Source organism: Balaenoptera borealis (assembly GCF_965194805.1).
Source record: "Balaenoptera borealis genome assembly, chromosome: 6".
Lineage (NCBI taxonomy): Eukaryota > Metazoa > Chordata > Mammalia > Artiodactyla > Balaenopteridae > Balaenoptera > Balaenoptera borealis.
In genome coordinates, this window is record NC_138863.1 from 67,278,328 (window position 1) to 67,304,536 (window position 26,209).

At 37.2% G+C, this 26,209-nt stretch overlaps 1 protein-coding gene and 1 long non-coding RNA gene across 3 annotated transcripts in view; one reads left to right on the forward strand and one right to left on the reverse strand.

The window, feature by feature from the left end:
- LOC309630289 overlaps nt 1–26,209 on the reverse strand; it is a 119,046-nt gene that overhangs the window by 14,826 nt on the left and 78,011 nt on the right. The window lies entirely within an intron of this gene.
- The window catches only part of SLC38A11 (solute carrier family 38 member 11), a 56,522-nt gene that overhangs the window by 2,507 nt on the left and 27,806 nt on the right, over nt 1–26,209 (forward strand). For both annotated transcript variants that reach the window (XM_082395349.1, XM_082395350.1), the window contains exons 3-7: nt 43–117; nt 6,290–6,424; nt 7,305–7,370; nt 10,533–10,639; nt 12,627–12,706. In XM_082395349.1, coding sequence (XP_082251475.1) covers nt 43–117; nt 6,290–6,424; nt 7,305–7,370; nt 10,533–10,639; nt 12,627–12,706 — 463 coding nt within the window. The remainder of the gene's footprint in view (nt 1–42; nt 118–6,289; nt 6,425–7,304; nt 7,371–10,532; nt 10,640–12,626; nt 12,707–26,209) is intronic.

Here is a 26,209-nt window from a genome sequence, read left to right on the forward strand (position 1 = left end):
TTTTATTAATGTGATGGGTGGGACATTTTATGTTTTTTCTAGGATTGCCTTATTCAATGAAGCAAGCTGGCTTTCCTCTGGGAATATTGCTTTTATTCTGGGTGTCATATGTCACAGGTAAAATACTATATAATTGCTTATTCCTGCAACTTAAATTGTGCAATGACTGTTTTACACAAACACACACACACGCCCTGTAATTGAATTTCCTAATTAAAAAGTGCATCAAAGAATCCTAAAGAATTTAAACATTTATGTCTGAGGAGATTTACTTTTCTTGCTAATCCTCTGAACAGATTAGAAAAGCATTATATAGTACCAAGCCTAAATCCTTTTCATGTGCCTTTTCACTTTATGCCAAACGTGGTAGATAGAGGAGTCACTTTAAAGACTGATTAAGGCCAAGACCGTACTCTGAAAATGCAGACATCAGGGATTCCTTTCCCACAAAAACCTCGGGCAGGTGCACACAGATGAACAACCCTTTTGAGCTCTGTTTGTGCAGGTGGCACCAAGAGCCCCGGTGCTCAACCAGCAGGGATCCCCACGCCCTCCCCACCTCACCCTGCCTGCCCAGCCTCCTGCCTGCCGCTGTCTTCAAGGGCAGCAATAAGGTGCTTGTGTATCACTTCTTCTGTTCTGCTTCCCGCTTTCCGTGTAACATGTTCATTCACACCCATTCCCCCGTCTAAGTGCAGGCTTTGCAACTCCTAATCATCTTCTCTTCCTGTTGTGAGGAAGAGAAGATGTCGTCCCTCCAGTTCACCTCAAGGCAAACACAAGGTCTTTCCTCTACCTTAGTATCACTGTGAAAGAGGCGGCAATCACAAACAGACACCCCCTGCAGTGGTTGCTGCTAGGGGGCTGCTGTGTGTGATCACCTAGATGCCCTTTACCAGGTAATACAAAACACCTCAGCTGTCCCCTGCTCCAGAGTGGCGACCTGGGCCTTAACAGTATCACCTTCCTGTGAGGTTATGAACCCCAGCCACCATTTCCCCAAAGGCTGACTAACGGAAACCCCAAAGCTGTCCTCCTTGCCTCCGGGAGGGACCAACGTGCTGGGCAGTTGGAGCTCCAGACGCCACCACTGCAGGGCTTGGGCTGCAGCTGCTCTCCCCCGAGATCGAGATCGAGTCCTCCTGAGCTGTTCCCCTGCCCTATCTTTCCACTCCCCTTCTCCTAAGAGCACTCCCTCAAATCTCTTGCCCAAGAATCTCTGTCTCAGCTCTTACTTCTGGAGACTCTGACTAAGATGCCATCCCTCATAAAATCTCAGGCTTCCAAAACCAGCCTGTAACTCAGCTGTTTTTCCTCAGGCTGAGGAAGAAAGTAAAGCATGCAGCAGATGCCAAAGTCAGAGCTGCAGAGGCCCTCAACTCCCTTCCTCCCTGCTTTCTTCTCACCACCCACCACTCCCTAAACCTAAGATGCTTTTAGCTTCTACAGCTCTTAATTTGTAGCTTAAGACCCATAATTTAGTAATGTGGAATCTGTGTCTTTGTGCTTATTCAGAGTTGCTGGTGTTTAAAAAGTGTATTTTATTTATGAGCACATTTATCACACTAAAAAACCCTATTCAAGGATTTACGCTTGTCCTTTTTAATTTCCTGTTTTCCAGTCAATCAGTACTGACAAATAATTTCCTCTCAGGCATAATAACCATGGCTTAAGTGCATTATGAACATGTACACACATTGTAAACCAGTAGACAGAAAGCATTTAAAAACATATATCACCTAAGGATTCAATCAATAATTGAGGAGAATGAATAGTTTCTTAAAGCCAAGTCACGTTGTACATACATAGATCATAATGTGAATAACTCTCTCAGCTGATGCTATACGTAAACCTACAGCAATGTCTGTGAGCAGTCCTTTGCAAAGTCATATATTGCAACTAATCAGTGGAAATTAGTTACTCTAATTTGGCTGCATGATGAAAATCCTTAAATAATTTTGATAAATTAAGGATGACCACACAGACACAAAAAATAGACTGTGATTCATTTTGTTCCTTAATTAGGCTTTTAAGAGCAAAATCTACAAGTAGGGTTATAATATTGAATTGTTCTTTAAATTGACACTGTAATTATACAGTTGTTTGTCTCTACAATTATTCTTTTGTCTTTTTAAGGCCTTTGTCTTTTTAATGAGTTATGTCCAGTTCAACAAGTAGTGTTTCTAAGTTCTGTTTTCATGTTTGTGAAATGTTGGAGAACAAGAAAGAATTGTAAATATTTACAACAAATGATTTTATTTTAATTTACTTTAAGGTTCTCATATTTGTTGATTAGAGTAAAATAATTTTTATTGTCCAAGTATGCATAATGATGTAAAAGAAAATTTTCCTGTTAAATAACGTACACTCATTCATAGATTATCTAAAATTTGCATACAGTACATTTAAAGGGAGATCAAAATGTTATAGTGATATTTGAGATTCCTAAAACTTTTGAGAGCTTTATCTATAGCCCGTATAGCATTTGTTATTGACTAAATTCTTAGCAAATTGTTACTTTTAGGCAGAACATTTTGAACTGTTATACAATTCAGCAGTCTCATCCCAAGCATACAGTTCTTCACCAAAACTTTACAACATCTATGAAATTGGTTACCCCCTGTTACTCCAGTCCTCACTGATTCTCTTCCTTGGCCAATAGGTTGCTATTTAGTTTTCCTGCCTTTAGCATGTGTCTTTTGCTTTCTGATCCGTCCTCCATATTACTGCAAAAGTTATCTTTATGAAACCTCAGCCTGATCTGATATTCCCCCAGTCAAAACGTTCCAAGACTCTATAATGACAACAGAAAAAAATTTATTGCATTTAAATTCTTTAAATGGTTCGGCCACAGTCTGCATTTCTGGTCTTATCTCCCACTAATATGACCTCTCTTTCACCCTGTCACCGACACTGCCCTGTGTGGGACTTATGTTTTAGCCATTCTGGACTATTCCATTACCCACATACAGAATATACCTTCACACTGACTTCCCATGGATAGTCCCCCTGCCTGACAGTTTTTTTTTCTTCTCTACCTGGTGAAATCCTGTTTATCGTTCAAGGCACTACTCAACTCTTTTGTGAAGCTTTTCCTAGTTTTAAACAAAGGATGTAGGATGAATTACTATGTCATTTGTGCTTGCAGAATATTTTAAAATATATTTATTAAGTCATTTATCGCATTAAATTTGAATCAGGTATATAGACACCTAGCAATCCTGCTTTATTGATCACTGATTCATTCAACAGATATTTACTGACACTGCTGCCATTATAACAATGATAACAATGATAGCTATAGCAATTATAGCTTTATTCCTGCCCACATGAAGCTCACAATGTAGTATGTTAGGCAGAAAAAAATACACATAATTATAATACTTCATGAAAAATACCATAATACAAATATGTGCATGACAATAGGGATACTGGCATTTAACCCAGCCTTAAAGGAGCAGACATGTTTTGGGGAGGAAAAGACAGCTTCACTGACTGTTTATGAAAAAATGTGAGTGAGCAAAGAAAATGGAAGGGTACTCTAAGCAGATGGTAATGTGGACATGCAAAAGAGAACTATGTAAGTGATTCAGCCTGGCTGAAGTTATAGGGTTGATGTTGGTAAGTGGAAAGAGATGAAGTTAGAGAGGTTTGCAGAGGCATTTATGAAGGCTCCCATGTAATGATAATCATTACCATTTCCTGAAGACTGGCTAGATGCTAAGTATAATGCAGCCACTATACTTAATCCTTCTGACTCCATAAAGTAGGTATTCATGTTCTACTTTTTATGGAGGAGGAAATTGAGACTTCAGTAGGTTAACATGATTTGCCCAAGGTCTGCAGTTACTGGCAACAGAGTTGAGATTTTGGTTAAATGCATGGATTCTGGGGCTAGACTACCAGGGTCTGAGTCCTGTCTCTCCTTTACTCTGTGAAATTTAGCAATTTACTTAAGCTTCTGTGCCTCACTTTTCTCATCTATCAAATGGGGGATCATAATGGCACCTTCTTAGGGCTGTTGTGATGATTAAACACGTTAATTATACATAAAGCATTTAGAAAAAGGTCTGGCAGACAGAAAGTGTTGTGAAGTATTTGCTAGTGTTTTTGTGGTTGTTATCGTTGTTACCATCATTATCACCAGACTCCAAATACAATGTTTGTCCCCCACAACACGCAGCCTATAGAAGATAACTAAAAATAGCACGAGTTCTCATTCATTTAGCCTCCATAGCATGCCAGGAGTAGGCATTTAAACATCATCATCCTCATAGACTCTTCAGGGTTGGGGTATTGCCTTACTTTACAGATGAAAAGTAAGTTCAGAGTCCTTCATCCAAGAGCCCACAGCTAATAAACAGTTTTTTTCTGAAAAAAAAATTATGAAAAAGAGTTGTTTTTTATCCAGAGGCATCAAAGGATTCCCCTAGAAGATTTTAAGCAGAAAAACATGGTCAGATTTATGCTGTGGTCAGATTCATCTGGTAGAGGGGGGATGTCAAGAAAGTCTTAGTAGGGAGGGGATGGTGGATGAGAGAACTAATAGGAGTTTTTGCAGTAATCCGAGCAAGAAATGACAAAGGCCTAAGCCCTAAAATAAAACAGGTTAGAGACTAGAAGTGAGGAGATATAGTTGAATAATTTATGATACAGTAGTTAATGGACTTAGTGACCAAAGGAAAATAGAAGGTGATGATGGATAATGAGAAGTCTAGTGTGATTCTCAAGTTTCTCTTGATATTCTTCACAGTTTGAATATGAATATGAACATGAAATATGAATGCAGAAGCAGGTTCCAGAACAAATATATAAATTATAATTTGGACATCTAAAATCAAGATACCTATGAGGTCTTCAAGGTAAAATGTTTATTAGGCAGCTAGATGTAGAGATCTGGAGTTTTGGAAGAATCTGGGCTGGAGGTACAAATTTGGGAGTTACTAACATCTTTCTGAAAACTGAAAGCATGGCCATGAATAAGATCACATTAGGACATCTTGAAGAGTGAGGAAAAAGTCCAAGAATCCAGGGTTTGAAGAGAGTTAAAGAAACGTGAAAAACTAAATATAAGTTGCCCAAAAGGTAGGAGGAAATCCAAGAGAAAGTGATGTCAGAAAGGCCAAGGGAGGATGGTTGAGAAACAAGGGAATGGTAAACGGGGAAAATGCTACTGAAAAAGCAAATATGATTAATATTTAGGACGTATCAATTGGATTTATCAACTTGGAGCTCATTGATGAACTTGGTAAAAGAAGTTTCAGTGAACTGGGGGTGGGGAATCAAGGTGGAAATGACATTGCAATGATTTGTATTTTCTTCTTTGTATTCTAGTACATTTCCAAATAACTTGATAAAAAATTCACCTGTGATGGAAACATGAGCAAGAAAAAAGAAAAAGCAAGAATCACACCCTCTGTGTATCTGTGTACCCAGTACAACTGCAGTGTCATTCACTAGGTGTTCAAAAAACATTGGGTTAAATGAAAGAGACTTTTAATTATATATTTTCTGTATATTTGTGTCTTCAATTTCAACACCAAAAGTGGAACTTGGGAATTCTCTGGCGTTCCAGTGGTTAGGACTGCGAGCTCTTACTGCCAAGGGCATGGTTCAATCCCTGGTCAGGGTACTAAGATCCCACAAGCCACGTGATGCGGCCAAATGAATAAATAAACAAAAAGAAAATTGGCCATCTCTGTTTAAAAAAAAAAAAAGTGGAACTTAAATCTCTAAAATGTAAATTTCAAAAAAAAAAATTCTTAGAGTGCTCTCTTAACTATAATAATAATATAGTAAAGTAAACCATAATAGCTATAAAGTTACTAGTTGTACTTTGTTATAAAACAAATGATCTGACTCTCCTAAATCTATTTTTTGTTCTGAATGCTTCCAGCACGTTTTATTCTCGGTCTTCACGTGTTGAACGCCTATGAGATACTGGATTACCTACATTCTGTTGCTTGGACAATTGAGCCACATCCTGTTAATAGTCGTCGCTCTGGTTAGGTTAAGAAAGTAAAATGGAAAATTGAAGCTTTAACTCTAGTCTGCATACCCTCATCTGTCCAGTTCATTGCATGGATATATGAAGTCTATTTGCATCTCAATTGAAAAATATATAACTGGAAACAGTACAGTTTTATGAAAAGAAAGTAAGACTTGCCATGCTAATTTACTGTAGCATTAAACTCTTCTTTAAAGTTCTTTTTTCTTTAAGTCAAAACACTGAAAAAAAAATTGTATTAAATGTAATCTGACATTTGTTTAATGGTTATTTTTGCCACAGACTTTTCCCTTGTTTTATTGATAAAAGGAGGGGCCCTCTCTGGGACAGACACTTACCAGTCTTTGGTCAATAAAACTTTTGGCTTTCCAGGATATCTCCTACTCTCTGTTCTACAATTTTTGTATCCCTTCATAGGTAAGGATGAATGTGAAATTGAATATTGTAAGTATTTTCATAAACAGCCATTTCTGAATAAAATAGTTTTAATAGTCATTAAAGAATACCAGTAGTTGAAATATTTTTCACATTAAGTGTTTATCTTTAGCCATTTTTCCTTGTTTTCTGTTCCTTTTGGTCAGTTTTCTGAGTATTTCATTGAAATAAAGTGAGCGTGATTCTCACTGAGTTAATGCTTGTGATTCCCTACTTTGATGAAAAATAGAATGATAGATTTCTTCTAAGGCTAAAACTTTTTTGAAAACCTAAGGATTTGTGGAAGTCATGTCCAAGGCCAACATGCTATTTAAAGTTTGCACCTAGCACTTCTTAAATAAGCAAAATGTTAACGTTCATCAATGGCCAAATTGACTTCATTTTCAAAATTAGTAATATAGAAGCTATTGTTCAAACTAGTTTCTTATGTCTCTACAGAAAGCTAAGAATATATTTCTCCAAAATCTTACTTTTTCAAATGTGATATTTTGGAGCCTTGACAGTTTTCTATTATTGTTCCTCACTTTGAGCAAAATATGTGTTCCTAAAGAGTATTTGGAAACTGAACTTTAATAACAAAACAAATTGCATTTTAAATGACTACCAAAACTCACTATTATTTAAAGATGTTCTGGAAAGAATCAATTTGTGAAGTGAAAATCTTTTTGTAATACAAACTAATATTCTCCCACAAATCTGCTGTCTAGTTATTTTTAAAGTTGTACATATTTGTAATCACAATATATATTTGAAAGTAGACTATGCCAGTATTTGGGAAGTGATAACTGATTACTTTCAAAATATTCAAGATGAAATATGTGATGGCTTGTTGGTGACTGTATTGTTTTAATTATGTGTTTAGCTATGATAAGTTACAACATAATAACTGGAGATACTTTGAGCAAAGTTTTCCAAAGAATCCCTGGAGGTAAGTCAGTATATTTATTTTATATAGTTTTTCATAGTTAATGTGATTCATAATAATTTAAAAATAAAATATTTGCAAGTGGAAGAATTGGATGACTTCAAATATCCAGTAATATCCATGATCCAATCTGATCCTAAAGTATTAATCTCCTTTTATATATAGTTTAGTTCTAATTTAGCTGTTTAAAAATTATTATTTATATAATTAAAATACTTTATATTTTAAATATCTTATGTATCACTAACTCTCTGTAGTATCATTTTTTCATGTACTGTTTATACTACATCATTTCTTAAATAAGCAAGCTAATCTTTGTCCCCATTATTTGTATTGAGATATAATTTAATATAGTAAAATTAACCCTTTTTAATGTATAGTCCTATGAGTTTTGACACATGCATATAGTCATATAACCACAGCCACAATCAAAATACAGAACCATTCCATTATCCCCACAGATTTTCCTCAGTCCCCTTTGTAGTCAAACTTTCTCTCATCTCCAGCCTTAGGGAACCACTGATCTGATTTCTCTTCCTACTTTTGCTTTTCCCAGAATGTCAAATAAATGGCATCTTATAGGAGCTAGCCTTTTGGGTCTGGCCTCTTTCACTTAGTATAGTACATTTGAGATTCTCCATGTTTTGGAGTTTATTAGTAATGTGTTCTTTTTTTTAATTGCTGAGGATTATTTCATTATATGGATATAAACATTTTATCTATCATCCAGTTAAGGGACATTCGGGTTGTTTCCTGTTTGGCTTGATTCTGAAAAAGCCGCTATGAACATTTTAAGCAGACCTTTTCAGCATGTGCCACAACGCCACTCCCTGTTCATCCTTTCACCGTATCATGGCTATTTGAATAATTCAGAGATCGTGAGTCTTTTTGCTTCGAAGAGTTCCTCGTCCAAGCCACATAATCCCCATTTCATAGTCACCTAACTTTATAGTTGTTATTATCCTTCAAATTGATACAAAAACACCTTTTCTCTTAGTGTGTGAATCACCCATCCTAGAGACATGCCAACAAAATAAAACAAAACATAGAACTGGAAATTGTGCCTATTCCTCTCACAGGGTTTAGTGGAAACTGAAACCAGGGAGATTTGAGCATCAAATCACTGACCCACTACTTGCTAGCTGTGTGACCTTGAGAAGGTTAATGCCCTCGTTGAGTTCTAGCCCCTCATCTCTAAATTATGAATTAGGGTATCACCTGCTTCATAGAATTATGGTGTGAAACGAGAGACAACGCAGACAGTGCCTAGCATATAGGAGGTGTACCCAGCACTGTTAGCTATTACCTGTAGGTGCTGTCGTAGCCCCCAACCTCCAAATCCTGTTTTCATAAACTGAGATTAGGTGAGTGGATAGAATGTTAAGGAAAATGAGAAGAATATAATACCATATATACAATATGATCTAAAGTATGTAAATTTTCTATTTCCATAAATAAGGAAAAAATAAGAAACATATTCACATATAAACTGTGGTTATCTTTTAATTGTGCGATTCATGGGAATTTTTTGTTTCCTTTGCTATTTTTTCAGTTTCTCAAAGGAGCATTATTAATTTAGAAAAAATTCTTTTTTCTTATTTAAGAAGTAATACATATGTATGAGGAAAATGTTAGAAAACATAGCATAGTCTCTTGGGACAACCAAGTAGGCATAATCCTTCCAACACTTCCTTCCTTCTTTCCTTTTTTCCTTCCTTTTTAATGTATACTTTCAGAATTTTAAGGATGCATGTAACTTCAGACATCTGTATAAATAAGATAACACTATATTAGTAGAGCAAACAGTTTGAAAGGGTAAATAGACCAGATATACAAATAATTAAATTCATATTATGTTCACCAGAGATATGTAAATAGTTGAGTTCAAGGGTTTTGGAACTTGAATTTCCTGTTTTATTGTTTTGACTCACAATGTTATGATGATTGTTTAGTTATGACTGAGTTAAACAAAAACCCACAATTAATATTTCCATTCTGGTATATACATGTGTGTGTTTGTGTGTGTGTGTATAATTTATGCCATTTTGAAATTCCCACCTTGGAACCTCCTTGTACGTTAGTTTATTAGCCATATAAGAAAACTAGTCTTACTTTTCAGAGTAATAGCTCTCTTTTTTTGTTTTTGTTTTTGTTTTTTACCATATTCACTTACTTATTTGACAGACTTGGCTTCTACAGATTTTAGATTTTGCAGAAATTAATGCACAAAGACTTGGTACCACTGAGGACATTTCAAAAGTATAATCACATGATCTCTGAAGGAATTCAATATGAGCTAAAAATTTAAACAATAGTGTCTTCATTGGAATAGATACATAGCTCCTAAAGTGAATACTGTGATTAGCACAGCTTTAAATATATATATATATATATATATAAATCCTTGTAAGTATGTTTTATTTTTTGTTTACAAATTTTGTTTGTATTTGATCTCACACACACACACACACACACACACACACACACACACACACACACACTATTATTTCCTTGTTTTGATAGCCAAGAGGCTGCAGTGAATACCAGGTTTCAGCAGCTTCCCTATGGCATCTTCCCTATCCAAAAAGTTGCTTTGTCTGCTTTCCTTCAGGGAAATCACTTCTTTCTCAATAGAAGGGTAGAAATATAGTGAATATTTTTATCAAAACCTTGAGGTTTGAAATTTTAAGTTGTACTGATCAAGTCTCTCTGGAATACAGAAGTTAGAAAAAAAAAGCCACAGAACATACCATGTCCCCATGTTGCTTACTTTTTAAATGAAGGGTTTTGCCATTAGAGGGTTTAGGACAAGGAGTGACATAATGTCTTTAGCCTTTGGAAAGGATCTCCGTAGTTGCTAGGTTAAAAATATACACTAAGGGGACAAAGGAAGGAAGAAGCAGGAAAACTGATGCAGAGGCTACTAAAATAATTTGAATGCTAAATATTATAACATTATTTGAATTATAGGTTCATCCTTGTTATTTTGTATTTACATTTTTTGTGAATTATTTCTGTTTTTACATGGTTCTATGGAATTTATTTATTCAAAATTGTTGTCATTTATGTAGCGCTTTGTATTAAGTCATTTTTATAATTAAATATTTGACTACTTGTGTCACTGATGTTACTCATAAACACTTTATAATATTTATTGTGTTTTAGTTGATCCTGAAAACTTGCTTATTGGTCACCATTTCGTTATTGTGCTTTCCACTGTTGCCTTTACTCTGCCTTTGTCCTTGTATCGAGATATAGCGAAACTTGGAAAGGTAATTTTTACATTTTAAATAGGCAAAGAAATGCACTTTGTTACCTGCATTAATTTTGTCAAACTACTATCTATATGGCCAAGTTCTTAATTACAGTATTCATCTTTAGTTTCTTTTAGTTTTCTTATAATTGTATTGGAGTAAACTGTGCTTGATATTTTATCTTATTTGGGGCAACTGATGGTTAAATACTTGATGACTATGGAATAAATAGGTCATTTCTTTTCTTTTTTTAAGGTAGGTACTCTGACACAGCACACTTTAATTTTAAAAAATATAAAGAACTCTATTTAAACCAAGTCTATTTACTGAAAAATCTAGTCTATTTTCTATCAATTTTGTAGATGGTCATTTAAACAATTTAAAATTACATTAACTTTAATGAAGTAAGAATGAATCACTTCATTGGCTTAAAATTTTTTTGTAAATTACAACGTCTATTGTGCCCATTTTTTATCCAGTGAATTTAAATGTCAATATTTGATTGATTAATTGTTGAGAATTTGGCCAATATTTATGATTCTTATTGCTAAAGAGAAATGGTGATTTATTTCTAATGAAACCAACCAAATATGTATTCAACTCACCACATATGCATATCTGCATGCATTAGCCTTTATCTGGCTGTATTTTATTTCCTTACTCTCATGAAGTGTTTGTATTTTACCCAGAATATTATTGGTGTTGCATCCTTATTATGCCAAGCATTCTGATGAAAAAAAAAAAATTTTTTTAAGTTATTCATGTGTTTTTACATTCTATTTTGAAAAATCCAACAGTTAATTAATTTTACTTTTCACTGTGATGTTTCGTGTGTATCCACAGTGATGAAGCCCCTCCTTCCAGGTAGAGCTGAGAATGGAGATGATATTCCAGAGTTTTCTGACCATGCTCCTTCCTTCTATAACAGGCATCCAGAAATAAACTAACGTGTATTAAAAGGGACTTTTTTGGTGAATATTCTGAAATGTCTGAACTCTTTTCCATTCCACATGCTCAATGTAGACATAAATGCTTTCTTAGAGCAAAAGACAAGGCATTTATGAAAAGAAAGCTAATATTCTATCATATTACTAATACTTGAACATTTTGACCCTAAGTGTCCTTTAAAAATGTCATATTGATGTATTTAAATAAATCTCCCATGAGCAAAGCAGAGTAGTTAGAAACACTGATCTGGAGTCAAGCTGAGCATCTGAGTTCCCCGTTGGCCACTTTCTAGCTATGTGACCGGATTCTTTCCCAATATCTGAGTGGATCAGAGGACTTATAATAGAACCTTCTCTCTAGTTAAAAACTAACAACCCAGGAAACAAGATTAATGACAATCAAATGAAATAAAAGCAATTTTATATTTTTCTTATCAGACAAAAATTTCTAAATTGTGCTTATCCATTTAAAAAATTAAGAGTAGAACACAGATTTAATGTAAAGAGTGCAAAGAACACATATACACACAGACCAGTTTATATTGTAACCAGTTAAAATAGTGACAGAAGAGAGAGGAAGTAGCAGAGAAGACTCTAGAAACACAGACCAAAGGGCAAAACCACAGAGGAAAACTAGACTTAATAGAGCTAGAAAACAGCAAGGAGAAAGCAGAGGCATCCGAAAATGTGTGTGAGTGGGTGGAGGGATGTTGTGTAGGAAGGGGCAGGGTAGGATAACAACAGAAGCAAGAAGCAATTATAGATAGAAAAAAGCACAAGTCAACACTAAAATGAAACCTGAAGAAAAATGAAAACATTATTTCCCTTTATGAAATAGTCATATTTGGTACTTGTTCTATTTGGGGGGAAAAGAACTAAGACTATGATCTGATAAGAATGTACTTGCCTGAGATTATCAATACCAATCTGTAAGAATAAACTACTAAATTAAAAAACTGTACATAAGTTTACTCAAGTAAAAAGTGAATCACCTAATATTTTCAATAAAATTGTCTCTATTCTAAACTGACCATATATCTTTACATTTTCTTTTTCAGATCTCTCTTATTTCTACAGTTTTAACAACTCTGATTCTTGGAATTGTAATGGCAAGGGTAGTTTCATTGGGTCCACACATGTAAGTTTTGTTGCTTCATTGGTTGATATTTGATTTATACCCATCATTCAGATGTTCATATGATATATTATTAATGCAGAAACATAAAGTTATGATGGTACCAGAAGCATCATTTATCTTCAGTATTTGACAAAATGAGAGAAAGTAATTACATTTAAGTAGTAGCTGATGGGATTAAACTGAGTTTGCTTATTATTTTAATGGCCTGCCTAAAGAATTAAAATAAGGAAGGGATTTTGAATAGTGAGAAATAGGAACAAAGTAGAGAAGTGGTAGATGGCAGAAGGAGGAGAAATGGTAGATGGTAGAAATTTCTGTATCTATCTCACAGATGGATTTGTCCTTAACAAAGTTTTCACCAGTCTAGGTTGAAATGAGAAGAATAAAGAATATAGTGGATGTTTTTCTCTATTTAATGAAATGTAGTCACCTTGAAAACCACCCTTTATTCTCTACTAAGATTATATTCTTTAATTGTGTTAAAATGCTTTGTCATTTGTGAACTAATAGTGATAGTTGGTAATGATATTGATTTGTTTTTTAGATTATTATTTGGCCAAATAAAATGTTGGGAATTTGGCATTGGTTCCACAAATTTTAAAAATGTTACTTATCCGTGAAATTCAAAGTAGAGATTCTACTGATCTAAGCCACACAGTTCTTATGCTTTGATTATAGAATAGATTTATCAGATAAGGACTGGGTAGTTTGTATCCACTGTCCCAGGAGAATGCCGTAATGAAACTAGCTTAAAATAGCTTTAAACACAAAATTGGGTTCCCACAATGCACAATAACTATTTGTTGAATAAATTAATAAATAATACATTATGGAGGTTCCATGACACCTTAAATATTTTCTGTATCCTACATAAGACAAATAAAATTAATTTAAGACAGTCTCTAGCATAGTGCAAGGAACATGCTGGGTCTTCAGTTGTTATCTGTGAGGAAAAAAGGAAACCTGGTGAATAGCTATAATTGATAATGCCATCCCCAAGGTAACTTATTTTTTTCCTACTGATCATTGTTCTGCAAAATCACTTCATCTTCCACTATATATGACTTATGTCAGGCTTCTTAATTTACCAGGAAAATACCAAAAATTATGCCTTAAATTTATTTGAAAGGAAGTATGAAATATCTAGACTAACTGCATTTCATATGGTCTTTTCTTTAAAAAAAAAAACTTTTTTTAAGGATTTCAATAAAAGGAAATAGCATAAATATCTGTAATGTTTATATTAATGTTCTCTTCAAATAACTTAATCCAAGTTCATAGTTGTATTAGTCAGTTTGACCTGCTGGAACAAAGTACTATAGACTGGGTGACATGAACAACAGATATTTATTTTCTCATAGTTCTGGAGGCTGGCAGCTTGGTTGGGTTCTGGTGAGGGATTTCCTCCTGACTTGCGGATGCCTGCCTTCCTGCTGTGTCCTCATGTGGCAGACAGAGGGAGAGACAGCAAGCTCTCTGGTGTCTCCTCTTATAAAGACACTAATCCCATTAAGAGTGTCCCACCCTCATGACCTCTTCTAAACCTAATTATCTCCCAAAGTCCTCCTCCTTACATACCATCACGAATTTGGGTTAGGGCTTCAACATATGAATTTTGTGGGGAGCACAATTCAGTCCATAGCGATAGTGTTTTTGAAATGTACCTGGTTCACTTCAATATGGCCATTTATTCCTTCATCTAGTAAACACTTATTGAGTACCTATGGCTTCTAACTATTTCGCTGTGCAGCAGTTACTGCACATTGTTCACGATCAACTATGGATGAGGTATTTATTTTAAAAACAAAAAAGAAAAAAATGACAATACAGTATTAGGAGTGCAAAATAGAAGCATAAATGAGGGACAGTGTCAGTGCCGAAGAAGAGAGTTCTTGATAGTCTGAATTAAGGAAGTCTTCCTAGAGGAAGAGAAATATGATCTGGACGTTTTGAAAGAGGAATCTGAATTTTTCCAGGTAGATAAGGGTGTAAAAGGCATTACAGGCCTGGGAAAGGTAAGCTTAAAAGCACAAAAGCACATATTAAATTCTACTAGATGTATTTAACATCTATAACATTGGTACTGTATTCGGCTCTGGTTTTCAAAAGCTGAATTCACAGCAACGAAAGGCTAATAAGTGTATTGAACAAAATACAATAATAATTTTTCTTTAAAATTTTTAATTTTATAAGCCAGAACTATTTTAATTGAAGCCTTTATCATGTAGAGAATAAATCAAGTTATAATAAAAAGTGTTATAGATTTGGTAAATAGAGTACTATGAGGGAATATTGAGGGGAAAAAAAAGCAAGCAGCTAAAAGTTGGAAGTAAATAAATAAGCCATTAGTTGAGCCCAAGCAGAACAGTTTAAAGCAGTGATTTTCAACTCTGGCTTCACATTAGAATTACCTGAGTAGCTTTAAAAAATGCTGATGCCAGGGCCCCACTTGCAGAGATTCTGAAGGAATTGATGTAGGGGTCAGGCAACTGGATTTATTACTTAATGGTTTTGAGTTTGTGAACAAGGATCTAGAGCCTCTTGGTTTGAAGATTAAAATCATGAGTACACATTTTAACGGACACATTTCTAAAAATAGGCCAGAGACTTTGTGTTATTTTAGTTACTGTTGTGTCGTTATTTTTCATGATTCATCCTTCAGTTATTTTTTTCAGTGTCTTCTATATACAAAATGTGTGTGAGATACTATTGTGAACACAAAGAGAAAGTATCTCTGCTCTGAGGGGTGCACAGTTTAGTGGGGAAGATAAGATGATACAAATGACTGTCATATAGGCAGTGTATCTTGATACAGAGGAAAGAGGAAGGAGAAGCCACTTCCTGGTGGTGCTAAATGAATTGATTTTTATGGCCAAGAGCTATTTATTTCTGTTGTAAACAAAATGTGACCTGTATCTTTTTAACCTTCCTCTAGTGCTGATAATCATATTTTATCTGAGTCTTTGAAATTTCTCTAATAACAGGGATTATTTAGTTAACTCTTTCAATATTTAAATATTAAGGAAGTGTGTTTTTTAATACTGTGCTGCCTTTTATTTCTGTTTGAATACTACTGCAAACAACTTCTGTTTGTCCAGAATCAGGCCTGTTTACAATCAGGCTAATCAAATCCCATGTTTAGGGGCTGGCATAGTAGCTAGTCAGGCAGGCTTTTCTCTGAAAATATGACAGCCGCGAACGCTTATAATCCATAAAACATGAGAAATTCAATACTCCATGTGTGTTTTTCCTCATTTTTTTGTTCAGATGAATGATCAGAAACCCTGTACTTTTTCATAGGGCTTTTAAAGTGGTATTTGAAAAAGATCTTTAAACCCAGTATCAGAAAAGAGGAAGGTCTGCAATGGCGACTGGTATTGACCTTGTTACTATGGAAACACCTTTGTAGTGGTTGTGTTTTAAAAATAAAACATACAATTCAATTTCCTTTTCCATAACTCATAGGACCATAAACTCTGCTTTTTGATATGATTTCAAATATCTCACAGTCCAATGACTTTCATTTCTTTTTGGAAATAATGTTCAGTTTTATTGTGTTTTCTAACCTTTTGCTTTCTAAAAACTGAGGTGGCAAGGCAATCTAATTGCTTTCCAGAAAGTGTGCTAGTATCAAAATGCAATAACACATTTCTCCCATTTTTTTTCAAACTACAATCAGAGGCATTATCACTGTGAAAACCTTCATTCTGTGCCTCATTAATATTCAATTCTTTACATTCAGGATGGAAATGATAGCATGCAGTCCAAATTTATAACTAGTCTCCCTTCATATAACATCTCTTTTAGAGCATTTTAATCAATAGTGTAGTGTTCCAAACATAATTTCAAAAAATGTATCTACACTTTTAACAGGTATTTATGCATACAAAATGTGCCTTTTCCAAGGATCTCAGTACATACTAGTTTTGTTACCCCTTATTCATTCTAACCCTGAAATTCCACAATTATAGCTATATATAAAGAGGAACTAGAGGGGATTAAAGAAGGATCAGAAAAAAATGGGTAAAGACAAAGGAATAGTGCATATTTGAAAAGGGAATGATTAGTTCTGGCAAATACCAGCCACTGATTTTTTTTTGATGATGCATAAATTATTGCCTTTTTTGTTGCAAACGACAACAACCATAGAACCATAACTGGTTGAGGCAAGAGAGAATTTATTGACTCACACAGCTATAAAGTTCAAGGCTATTTCTGTTATTAGGTTTGGTTGGACTTAGGAGCTCAGTCAACAAAATCATAGTTTTTCTTTTTTTATCCTTTGGCTTCATATCCTATTTTGGCTCTAGTTTCTGAAGGACTTTCCCCTCATTGTGACAAAATGGCAGTGGCAATCTTAGCCTACATCTATTCAAGTCCAAGTCCATAAAAATAGAAAGAGCTTTCTCTCTTATTTTACCTCAAACCTCACTTCCTGTATTAGTTCTGATTGGCTCTAGTGAGGACCCATGACGCTCATGCCTTGTATTGAGTTGCTTATGTTTATGTTACATGCCTACCTTTGAAGCTAAGGATGGGATCAGCTCAACTAAAGCACATAGACTATGAGCAGAGGAAAAGGTATCCCAAAGGAAATCAAGGCAATGATGATGCCACGAGACGAGGGAGTAGACTTTGCGTGGTGTAAACTACAGATGTCCACTTGAGGTGACAGGAGGTTACTGGTGACCTTCAGGAGTTTCAATCAAATGATATAGGTGGAAGGTAGCTTAGAGAGAATTAAGATCTAAGTGAATTTGGCCAAAAAAAAAAAAAAAAAACAAACCCTTTTGCTTATTAAGAGCCTCAATGAATGAAAATCTCAGGACAAAACAGTGGCTTAAGGCAGTAAGAAGTCTAAAAAATACCGTTTTTACCATGGGAGATATGGAACATGTTATAGACCAAGGCAGAAGATGGAGTGAAAGTCCCCCAGGAGATCTTGAAAAGTTGGAATTCATGATATAGAGTGCTCCTTGGAGAGGATTGAAGTAATGAGATAATGAAAATGATCTTAGGACATTAAAAATTTCATATAAAAACATTCTCTGGCAAAGAAAATGTTCCTAAGGCTGCTTCCATGCTAACAAAATTTGCTCAAAATTTGTTCCATGCTAACAAAATTTGCTCAAATACCATTTGACTCTGTTCTGTAGCACTGCTAGAGCTAGTGTTATGTTTTCCCAGACCAGTTGCTGACATGAAGCAACAAATAGAACCATCATCTGACTTGAGTCTGCATGAAAATAGAAAAAAACAGCTGTAAGACAATATGTTCTCCGAGAAGATCAGTCCAGTCCCTGTGTCAGTGGAGCTGGAGGAGCAGCCTAGGTGGCTCGGTGTTAAGGATTCATCCCACTCATCATCAATTATTTTTTATAAATGGCTGCCTTAGTGAAGTGTGCTACCTGTGTGTTATTTCCGATTAGAAGCCAGACTGGTCTGTGGTACAGATTAACGACCAAAGAGCAAAAATCGAGTCGCCTGTTCTTTCAGCTAATAAGCATTTGTTAAATGTCTGGCTTATGCCAGTCCCTCTTTTAGGTCCTGAGGCTGCCAAGATGAGGAAAGCACAGTCCATGACCTCAGATATTTATAGTTTGTGAACGGGGAGAATAGACAGTTAATCTCGATATAATATTTAATAGAATTACGGCAAAACGCAATGGAAACAGGAAGGGCCCTTAGCCCAACCTGGGCAGGCAGGTAATATTTCAAGATAAGACAGTATGTGATCTGCTGTTTTTAAAACAATGTACTGGGATTAGCTGGGTCAAAAAAGGAGAGGAGGGAGGAGTGGGAAGCTACTATTGGCAGAAGTGAGTGAGGCCCAGAGGTGTGATGTGAATAATGACCTAAAGATTTAACGTTAACAGGAGGTACCTGGAGAAGGACACTGCCACTGGTTGGGGGAACTATCAAAGAACATAAAAGTGCATCCCTTGAGAATTTTCTCAAAAACTCTATCTTGCTTTTGTGTTTCTCCTCGAATATATATTTTATCATAGTTTTAACAATGGTCATGTCTCCATATTATCTCTTTTGAAAAACTGCCAAATATGGTGCTTTCCTGATCTACTGAGCTCTGCTCTCTCACCACCACCACCTACACAGCTTCTGTGTTAGGGAAGTATCTAGAATGTTGGTGATTCTGAGTTGAAAGTTTTGCTAGAGTGAACAAAGAAATGATCGTAGAGAGGTTGGTAGAGACCAACATGGAAGGAAAGCTTTACATGTAGTGCCAAGAAAGTTGGATTTGTTCTTTAGTTGATGGGACATTGAAAGTTCTTCAGCAGGACAGTAACACAGCGAGTCTTCATTTTGGACTTCTCGCACCGCAGAGGTGAGGATAGATGGGGGTTAAAGGCCTGGGAGGAGGCTATCTGTAGCAAGCATCCAGGCAAAAGACAACTGGAACAGTATAAAGGCAAGGTTGGCAGAAAAGAAAAGGAAAAAGAGGACGGTGTTGCCAAGGTTTCCAGCTTGGACAACCAGAATTGTAGATGGTCCAGAACTCACCACCAAAAGGAGAAAATGAAAAAGTCTGTTCTTCCAGTAAGCATTTGCTAAATGCTTGGGAACATCGAGGAAAAACCCCAGCTTCTTTTAAGTTGTTAACCAGGATAAAAAAGGAAGCAGGTCTGGAAAAAACATAAGTTTTTAATTTTAATATCGATTTTGAGTAACCCTTGGGGTGGAGAGAGAGGAAAAAGAAGTTTTGGAAATGCAAGTTCGGAGTTTAGGGAGAGTCTGATATGTACAGGATTGTACAGGGACAGCATATAATAAGGTGAGGAATTCCCTGCCGGTCCAGTGGTTGGGACTCCGCGCTTCCACTGTTGGGGGGGAGGGAGGGAGGCACGGGTTCCATCCCTGGTCGGGGAACTGGGATCCCACATGCCGCATGGCACAGCCAATAATAATAATAATAATAATAATAATAATAATAATAATGTGAAGAGAGGTACGACCCAAGTAGAACCCCAATGGTAAATACAATTGACCCTTGAACAACATGCGTTTGAACTGCTCGGGTCCATTTATTTGCGAATTTTTTTTCAATAGTAAATACTGCAGTACTACACAATCACAATTGGTTGAATCCACGAATGCGAAACTCAGATAGGGAGCGTCAACTATAAGTTATACTTGGATTTTCGACTGCTCTGAGGGTCAGTGCCCCTAAGCCCTGCATTGTTCAAGGGTCAACTACCATCATCTGGAGCTCACATCTGAAATTACATTTATTTTAATATAAACCTTGAGCACTTGCGTTTAAAAACAAAAGGATCAGTTTTGATGTTTAGAGCGATACCCAGGAAGAATGTTCCTGAACAGCTGTATGTGTTCATGTGGACCACAGCTGTCTATAGAACAGACTCAGAAGAAAAGCGAGCTGGGAGCGAGGAAATGGCAGAGAGCTGTCAGCTGATGCGGAGCTAGGGAAGTGGGCAGATCTGCTTATGTCACTAATAGCTTGGGGTGTGACAGGAAACGTGGAGCCTTTGTGTGCCAGCCAGAGCATTTAACTCCCAGATGTATCTGGTTGAAGAGGTTAATATGTAAGGCTCTCTTAACAAAAACGCAGGCTCCGCTGAGACTGTATGATTTGGAAGGTGCCTGTGGTCAGGTACAACAGGCACTTGTGGTGTCCGATCCTCCTGATTGGAGGTCAGATGTTCTGGTGATCAGAAGCAACTCCTATGCAGCTTGTTTTCTCCAGTCTGTGAAGACTGGAGATGTATTTGGTGGGACTTGCTTCCTACTTGCTTATTACTACAAATCTGCTGTTATAAAGATAAGGAAAAGTATGTCTTTCAAAATAGGATGCAAAACCTGAATCCAAGAACCCAAACAGATAATTTTGCAAAATGAATTTAAGCCCCCAAACCCTCCCCACCTCGCACACATAAGGAAGAGGCTTCTAAAAATTTTATAACTAAGCATGTCTGGATTTTTCAGAGTAAGAGAAGCAATCATTCTTGTAAAAGTATTTGCAAACTGCTACAAGCCAATCTGTATTTCTGTCAGTATTAAAATATGTTAAAACACTGGAAGCATTGCTTCTTAAATGATCTGAACCTTATAATAAACCTTCATTATGTTGCCATGATTTATTTGAAGTTTTGTAAGACATTTTAAAAGATCCTGCCTCTTCCCAATATTGCTTTCATTTGGATTTATTTTTCTCAAAAGAATATTCACATATTTTTACAACATCAAATATTACAAATTGCTTTTAATGAAATAGAGCTGCCTCCTACCAAATCCTTTCCTATTTCAGCTGTATCTTTTGGCATTTACATTTTTACTTCTAGGTAATGTGCTTGTAACTACTATTTCTGGATTCTCACTGTTGTCATATAGTAGATGAGGATTTAGCTCTTTCAAATTATTTTTCTTCTTCCATATCATAATACGTGAAGACTTAACACAAGTTTCAAAATTAGTTATATTTCCCTTCTGGTACATTTTTTTCTAGAATCAAGACTTGCTTTTAGTTTTGTTTTTAATCATGTTTAGTTGGATGTTCAGTTTAGCTTTAAAAAAAAATTTTTGATTTTTTCAAAGCAGTTTTATGTTCACAGCAAAGTTGAGAGAGCGGTACAGAGGTTTCCCACAAATGCCCTGCCCCACACATGCATAGGCTCACCCATTATCAACATCTCCTACTAGAGTGGTACATTGGTGACAGTTGATGAATCTAAGTTAGTCCATCATAATCACCCAAAGTCCATAGTTTACATTAGAGTTCACTCTTGGTATTGTACATTCTGTGGGTTTGGACAAATGTGTAATGACATGTATCCATAATTATATCATCATACAGTGTATTTTCACTGCCCTAAAAATCCTATGTGTTTCCTCTATTCATCCCTTCTCCCCCACCCCTAACCACTGGCAACTACTGATCTTTTTACTGTCTCCACAGTTTTGCCTTTTCCAGAATGAAATACAGTTGAAATCATATAGTATGTAGCCTTTTCAGAATGGCTTCTTACACTTAGTAATATGCATTTAAGGTTCGTTCCTGTTTTTTCGTGGCTTGATAGCTCAGCTCTTTTTAGTACTGAGTAATATTCTATCATCTGGATGTACCAGAGTTTATTTATCCATTCACCTTCTGAAGGCCATCTTAGTGGCCTCCAAGTTCTGGTAATTACGAAGAAAGCTGCTATAAACATCGGTGTGGCAGGTTTTTCTGTGGATCATATGTTTTCAGATTCTTTGGGTAAACACCAAGCAATGTGATTGCTGGATCCTATGGTAAGAGTATGTTTAGTTTTATAAGAAACCATCAAACTGTCTTCCAAAGCAGCTGTACCAATTTGCATTTCCACTAGCAAAGAATGAGGGTTCGTATTGCTCCACATCCTCACCAACATTTGGAGTTGTCAGTGTTCTAGATTTTGGCCAGTCTAATGGCTGTACTTTTTTTTTTCTTTCTTTCAAGGTGTGTAGTGGTATCTCAGTGTTGTTTTTTTTTTTTTTTAATAAATTTATTTATTTTGTTTATTTATTTTTGGCTGTGTTGGGTCTTCACTGCTGCGTGCGGGCTTTCTCTAGTTGCGGTGAGCGGGGGCTACTCTTCATTGCAGTGTGCGGGCTTCTCATTGCGGTGGCTTCTCTCGTTGTGGAGCACAGGCTCTAGGCACGCGGGCTTCAGTAGTTGCGGCATGCGGGCTCAGTAGTTGTGGCTCACGGGCTCTAGAGCACAGGCTCAGTAGTTGTGGCACACGGGCTTAGGTGCTCCACGGCATGTGGGATCTTCCCCGACCAGGGATCGAACCCGTGTCCCCTGCCTTGGCAGGTGGATTCTCAACCACTGCGCCACCAGGGAAGCCCCTCAGTGTTGTTTTAATTTGCACATATGGTTTGGAGCATCTTTTCATATGTCTGTTTGCTCTCAGGATCTGTTCTTTGGTGAAGGGTCTATTAGGGGGTCAGTGGATCTTTGGCCATTTTTAAATTGACTTGTTTGTGTTCTTTTTTTTTTTTTTTTTTTTAAAGGAATTCCTTTATTTATTTATTTATTTATTTATTTATTTTTTAATTTATTTATGGCTGTGTTGGGTCTTCGTTTCTGTGCAAGGGCTTTCTCTACTTGTGGCAGGCGGGGGCCACTCTTCATCACGGTGCGCGGGCCTCTCACTATCGCGGCCTCTCTTGTTGCGGAGCACAAGCTCCAGACGCGCAGGCTCAGTAGTTCTGGCTCACGGGCTTAGTTGCTCCGCGGCATGTGGGATCTTCCCGGACCAGGGCTCGAACCTGTGTCCCCTGCATTGGCAGGCGGATTCTCAACCACTGCGCCACCAGGGAAGCCCCCTTGTTTGTGTTCTTATTGTTTAGTCTGAAGTGTTCTTTGTATATTTTGGAGATAATGAGTCCTTTGTGAAATGTGTCTTTTAAAAATATTTTCTCCTAGTTTAGCTTTTGACTTTGATTATTTTTGTTACTCCTTTTCCAAATGCTGGAACATATAAGATAATCTACCAATCTTATTATTTTTCCTGGAGACCTCCTCTCAGAGCCTTTGTCCTCTTGCGCCTTTCTAGATAGAGTGATTTCTCAGTTTGCTGCCCCATTGTCTTTCTAGGACTTCCTTTCACCTCTTTTTTTGTGTTAGACACCCTACTTCCAGTTTCTCATATCTTTCTTTTTTTCTTTGTTTTCTCCTTTTGCTGGAGCATCCTGAGTAGCTTTCTGGTATGTCTGAGTCCTTTACACACGGGGGATTAGCAAAGTGAGTTAGCTCTTTCACATCTTTAGCTCCTTGTATGTCGTTGTAACTTAACACCAAGAATAACCCTTAATCTATGTACATGTGTGTATAGATAGAATCTTAAAAATGTAAAGGTTAATTTTATACTTTTTTTCCTTTCAAGTCTAAGATGTAATCCAAGTGGTGATTAAATAATCAGGCAATTTGCCTCTCTATCCATTTTAGATGTCCAGTATCTTAAGGTTTAATGAGTGCCCTCTTTTATTCAAACATTGAATTATCTTCCACTGGTGGTAGTCTCCACACCACTGTAGCAAAATTTATATCAGCACAGAGAAGCTACAGCTTAGCTGGGGAACTGATAGCTGGGCTAAGCTGTACCCTGGAGTGAGGTGAGCAGCTCCAGGTGCCCTGAGATTACCCAAGGGGTTTTCTGCAGCTGGAAGCTGCACTAATTTGGCAGACCCAGTTGTGCAGAAAAGTGTATGGGGTATGGTGGGTGGGATGGAATACCGACCACTTATCTGTCAGTATCTAAAGCATAAATGAATCTTTTCATCTTTTTCACCGTAATCAAAACCAAACGGCTGCCTGTTTGGTTGCATGTGTATCATCTGTTATCAAGATTAATTGTTTGCTTAGTTAAAATAAGATAGCTTGCCTTTCTCAAGGTCCCTTCATTCTCTAAAAGAATATGAATACCATGATGAAGATTGCATTTCATGAACTTGCAGGTCCTTACACCCAGACTAAGGCATGTATTGTTACTTTAGTGATAACATGAGGAAAGGGAAAAAGAACAGAACGAGGTCCCATCTAACACTGATTGTCCGCTATATACCACACTCTCTCATTCATTTTCTCATGACCTTTGTGTCAGATATACAAAATACAATTAATATCGTCTCTGTTCTACAGCAGAAAACACTAAGACCAGTGTCATTAAGTAGTCTGCCCAAAGTCACCCTGCTAGTATATCATAAAGTTAAAATTTAAATCCTGCAGCGCCAGATGGAAGCACACGCGGTCACTGTGTGTGAGTGGCTGTCCTCCTGGACGCAGGGGGACCCCGCCAGCCCCTCCCTCCCGGGAGATCACGCCAACCCCAGAGGAGACACGGAGCGACACGGTCAGAGCAGGGCCATGAGAGAGGGCTTTGGAATGGTGACCGCCGAGCATCCCCACCCCGAGTGTTTGTAACTGCCCAGAGGAATGTTCTCTTCTCCGTGTTATTTATTTGACTTTGTGCTCTATATTTGTCCAAGAGATGAAAGTTAAGTTTTGCGTTTACCGTTACAAGGAGTAAAATAACAAAACGAGAGTCGAGAATTGATAATAGTCATTTGCAGATCACAACCAGCTTTTCCCACGAAGTGACGAAATCTTAAAAACCTAATTTAGGTCTCAGTGAGACATTTTTGAATGTGTCTGAAGGGTTATTTGCAGAAGGAGGTATCTTAGGCATGAACATAGTCACTGCTCTCGGACGGTCGCTGGTGGAGACATTGCTCAGCTGGGTCCAGTTTCTCACTTTCCTGTCTGATTCAGAAAGAGCTTTACTTCCCTGCAGGAGTGAGACTTCATTTGCACCTTTGGTTTTTATTTTATTTTATTTTGTTTTCAATAGCCATCTCTCCGTAGAATGTGTATATAAATACCGGAAATCATAATCTAATTTTTAAGGAGTTTATGCTCATATTATTTAAGAATGACCTGAATTGTCTTTTTATTAATTGCCTTTTGAAAATCTGCAGTTAGGAAGTAATGTACATGTAGGATTTAGGAATGTCAGTCAGAAAATTATATTTTAAGAAATGTAATTATTTTATTTACCTTCTAAAGCCAAATATTCTTAGGCAGAAGTTCTCTGTTGTTTTTTTTTTAAACTGTACTTTTGTCTTTAACTCAAGAAGTAATTCTCTTTATTTATTTATTTATTTATTTATTTATTTATTTTTGGCTGTGTTGGGTCTTCGTTTCTGTACGAGGGCTTTCTCTAATTGCGGCAAGCGGGGGCCACTCTTCATCGCGGTGCGCGGGCCTTTCACTGTCGTGGCGTCTCTTGTTGTGGAGCACAGGCTCCAGACGCGCAGGCTCAGTAGTTGTGGCTCACGGGCCTAGTTGCTCCACGGCATGTGGGATCTTCCCAGACCAGGGCTCGAACCCATGTGCCCTGCATTGGCAGGCAGATTCTCAACCACTGCGCCACCAGGGAAGCCCTCTCTGTTGTTTTAGTTTCACTTTATTTTGAGGGTCTTTCCTTGTTATGAGTGCACAATGCCCACCTGTTTGACCCCTGGCCCTGCATGGCCTCACTCACCTTGGCCGACCCCCGGGCAGGCCTGATGGCCACCAGGACGCCCGCACAGACACCACGGTCAGCACACGCTGACCTGATGCGTGAGGCGTGGGGTGAGGCCTGAAGAGAGGAGGGGAGGGGAAGCGAGGAGGAGGAGCAGGGCCAGGGCTCCCGCAGGCTCCAAACCAGGGAGCAGGGCTTCCCCAGGCCTCACACTTCTTTGCCCTTGTGTGGCAATGTCCACCAGCGCCTGTGTGGTCATCAAGAGATATGCTGGCCTCTGTGTGGTGACAGCCTTCAGAAGGGTGAGAAGGCCCTTGACCCTCTCATCTGGAGAGCAGTGGAAGGGGCAGGTCAGCATGAGAGGGTCTTCCGAGGCTTATTTGAAATCAGACACCCCAGGTGTGTGTGGTCCCACCTAGAATGACTGTGAACCTCGAGGTGTGTAAGCTTGCCCCTAGTTTGCTAAGATGATCTAAAA